General features: G+C 57.8%; 1 protein-coding gene across 1 annotated transcript in view; it reads left to right on the top strand.

Annotated features, from left to right (window-relative positions):
* The first annotated feature begins 1,665 nt into the window (after window positions 1-1,665).
* The window catches only part of OLIG2 (oligodendrocyte transcription factor 2), a 40,601-nt gene continuing 39,126 nt past the window's right edge, over window positions 1,666-3,140 (top strand). The window contains exons 1-2 of the mRNA XM_013006900.2: window positions 1,666-1,739; window positions 2,497-3,138. Of these exons, the coding sequence (XP_012862354.1) occupies window positions 2,568-3,138 (571 nt within the window). The 5' untranslated portion in view covers window positions 1,666-1,739; window positions 2,497-2,567. The remainder of the gene's footprint in view (window positions 1,740-2,496; window positions 3,139-3,140) is intronic.

The following is a 3,140-nucleotide window of genomic DNA, read 5'->3' on the forward strand; positions in this document are numbered from 1 at the left end:
AGAGGAGAGAGGAGAGAGGAGAGAGGAGAGAGGAGAGAGGAGAGAGAGAGAGAGAGAGAGAGAGAGAGAGAGAGAGAGACTCACTCACTGGGGACTGGAGATAGAGGGTGGGGATGGGAATAAAGTGGATACATTTGTTTTATGTTTTATCTTGTAATTTGATTACTTCGAAGCAAGATATTTTTGTTTATTTGTTGGCTTGTTTGTTTGTTTTAATCGTACATGAAAATACAAAGTTCTAAAACAAGGAGGTAGCTAGAGGCCAGAGGCCAGTAACCAATCCCCCGAGAGAAGTGTAAGGTGGGGGCAACGCCAGTCTAGCGTTGGATCCGCAGGAACCCCAGCAACCTATAAATGCAGATGAGAACAATTATTAGGGAGCCAGGCAGCTGCCTGTATTGTAGGGATTGGCCTATGCACTCATCTCCTCTGCAATTCGGGAAGTTTCCTGAGCAGGGTTAGCCATTTTTCTGAAGGCTTGCACACCCATCTGTAAGATGAGCGAGCTCATTGGCATGTCTGAACTTCACTGGGGCGCTTCTCAGTGATTCCGCATGGTTTAGGAACTGGGGTTTTAAACCTGTCCGAGTGGTTAGATTTCGCTATCTGGTCTAAAGCAGTGGGGAGACTTTTGCCCATTACTTCTCTTTTCAGTCCAACCAGAGTTACTCGGACCCCACTGTCATAGTGATTCCCAGGCAGGTGATGCTAAAAATACCACTTTCAGGTTTCCTTGATCCTAAATGGACGTGGGTATCGAACTTGGGCTCCTCTTGCCTGTGTGTAAGCACAACCCGGTTACTGTGTGGCCATCACTGATCCCTGCGCCTTCATCACGTTCAACTTTACGAAGAGTTGTGATTTTTTTCATAACTTTTGATTCTGGTGCACCACGGTCCTGCTCCTTCCTCCTTCCTTGACTGACCTCTGCCCTGGGGGTATTCAGTTGGGGGCGCTACCAGCTGCCCGTGGACCTCCGGGAGCGTCCACTTCCTAGGAGCAGGATTCTAACGCAAGCCAAGTGAGAGATTAATGCTTGCTCATTGTTTACATTTGGGGCCCAAAATGCCAAGATGCTGGTGAGAACCGTGGGATGGAGACAGGTGTAGGGAACCCACCGAGAGTGACAGAGATCTTAAGGACTCCGGAATCGCCGGCCAAGGCTCTCCGCTGACTACGTAGAGTACCAGGTATGTTTGGTGCGCGGGAGCGCCCCCGGCCCCCCATGCCAACTTCCAGTCTTGCGCCGGCGGCACAGTTTTCGAGACATTTGACTACGTTCAGTCTCTCTCTCCCTCGATCCCCACAGCTCTCTGCCCTAGCTCCTTAGCCCGCGAACCCGCCATCCTCTTCCTCTTTGCCTCCTGTTCTCCCTTCCCGGGTCCCTCCTTTGGTCCCTCCCCAAGAATCTCTGGGCCGCGGGCGCCCATTGGTTGTGCGCCGGGAGGAGGCGTGCGCCGGGCCGGGAATGTTTCATTGAGCGGAATTAGCGGGGATGACATCAGCTTCCCAGCCCCCAGGGCAGGCCCAGCTCATTGGCGCGGCGGCCCCTCCTGGACAAGCACATTGTTCCCCGCCCCCGCCCCGGCCACCGCCGCCGAGGCTGCTGCCAAGCGGCTATAAAAACCCTCAGAGCCCGGAAAGGTGCGGATGCTTATTATAGACCTACGCGACCCCAGCGGCGGGAGCCATTTCTCCGCTGAGGCTTTTCCGAGCGAGCGCTTCGCATCGCATCCACAGTAAGTGTCCCTAACCCCCAGCAACTCGGCTGGAACTCAGGGACCGACGCCTCCAACGGGCTGTGACCCACGATGCTTCATGGTGGGGGCCTCCGGTCCGCCAGTTCCCAAGAGCGGCCTCTCCGCCTTGACCTTCCCCCAGAATCCTCCTAGCATCCCTATGCCCCCAAACCCAAAGTCGGGACAACCCCAGCTCCCTCTGCCCAGACCTCAGTCACCCGGCCGCTCCCTTGGCCCTGGGACGCCAGGAGCCTCGGGCGCGCAGGAAGTGTGTATGCGCGCGCCTGAGTTTGCTGCGCGGTGTCGACGGAGACCAGGTTTGAGGAACCAAAGACACACTTCTCTATTTGGATTTCCACCTTCCCCAAAGAAAAGCCCTCAGCACTAGCCCTGGATACTCAACTTTCCGACTCCCAACGGAAGGCCCTTACCTTTTGGACGCCACTCTTAAAGAGTCCCCGGTGTGATTGCAAGGGCCACCCAGCTGCGCACCGTGGCATCAAACAACCTGTGGATAGGAGCAGTGCGGGGCTGGGAGGCCGCGCGAAAGATGAGTTTTGGGTACTTGCGGGGCACTGGATGGAAGGCCGATGATAGCAGCGAGGTGGACTCTGCGCAGCTGGCCATAGGAGCCTAGATGCAGCGTTGCGATGCAGGCGGGGACAGTTCGCTGTCTTTCCAAACGCATTAAGTCCCTTTCTTTCTCTCTGCCCCTTTTTCCTCGCTCTCTCTTCCTCTGTTCCCCTCTTCTCCGCAGGAGGCGTGAGTGAAAGCTCCCGGGTCGTGGGGGGTAGGACCCTGCACCAGCTGAGCCTACCACCTGGGGCCATGGACTCGGACGCCAGCTTGGTGTCCAGCCGCCCATCGTCTCCAGAGCCTGATGACCTTTTCCCACCGGCTCGGAGCAAGGGCAGCGGCAGCGGCGGCTTTTCTGGGGGCACCGTGTCCTCGTCGACGCCTAGCGACTGCCCGCCTGAGCTAAGCGCAGAGCTGCGCGGTGCCATGGGCGCGGCGGGCACGCACCCCGGGGACAAGCTGGGTGGCGGCGGCTTCAAGTCTTCTTCATCTAGTACCTCGTCGTCCACGTCGTCAGCGGCCACATCGTCCACCAAAAAGGACAAGAAGCAGATGACGGAGCCCGAGCTGCAGCAGCTGCGCCTCAAGATCAACAGCCGCGAGCGCAAACGGATGCACGACCTCAACATCGCCATGGACGGGCTGCGAGAGGTCATGCCCTATGCGCACGGCCCGTCGGTGCGCAAGCTCTCCAAGATCGCCACGCTGCTGCTGGCGCGCAACTACATCCTCATGCTCACCAACTCGCTGGAGGAGATGAAGCGACTGGTGAGCGAGATCTACGGCGGCCACCACGCCGGCTTCCACCCGTCGGCCTGCGGCGGC

Source organism: Echinops telfairi, unplaced genomic scaffold (genome assembly GCF_000313985.2).
Source record: "Echinops telfairi isolate 266 unplaced genomic scaffold, ASM31398v2 ScPeMD7_7469;HRSCAF=8507_0, whole genome shotgun sequence".
Classification (NCBI taxonomy): Eukaryota; Metazoa; Chordata; class Mammalia; order Afrosoricida; family Tenrecidae; genus Echinops; species Echinops telfairi.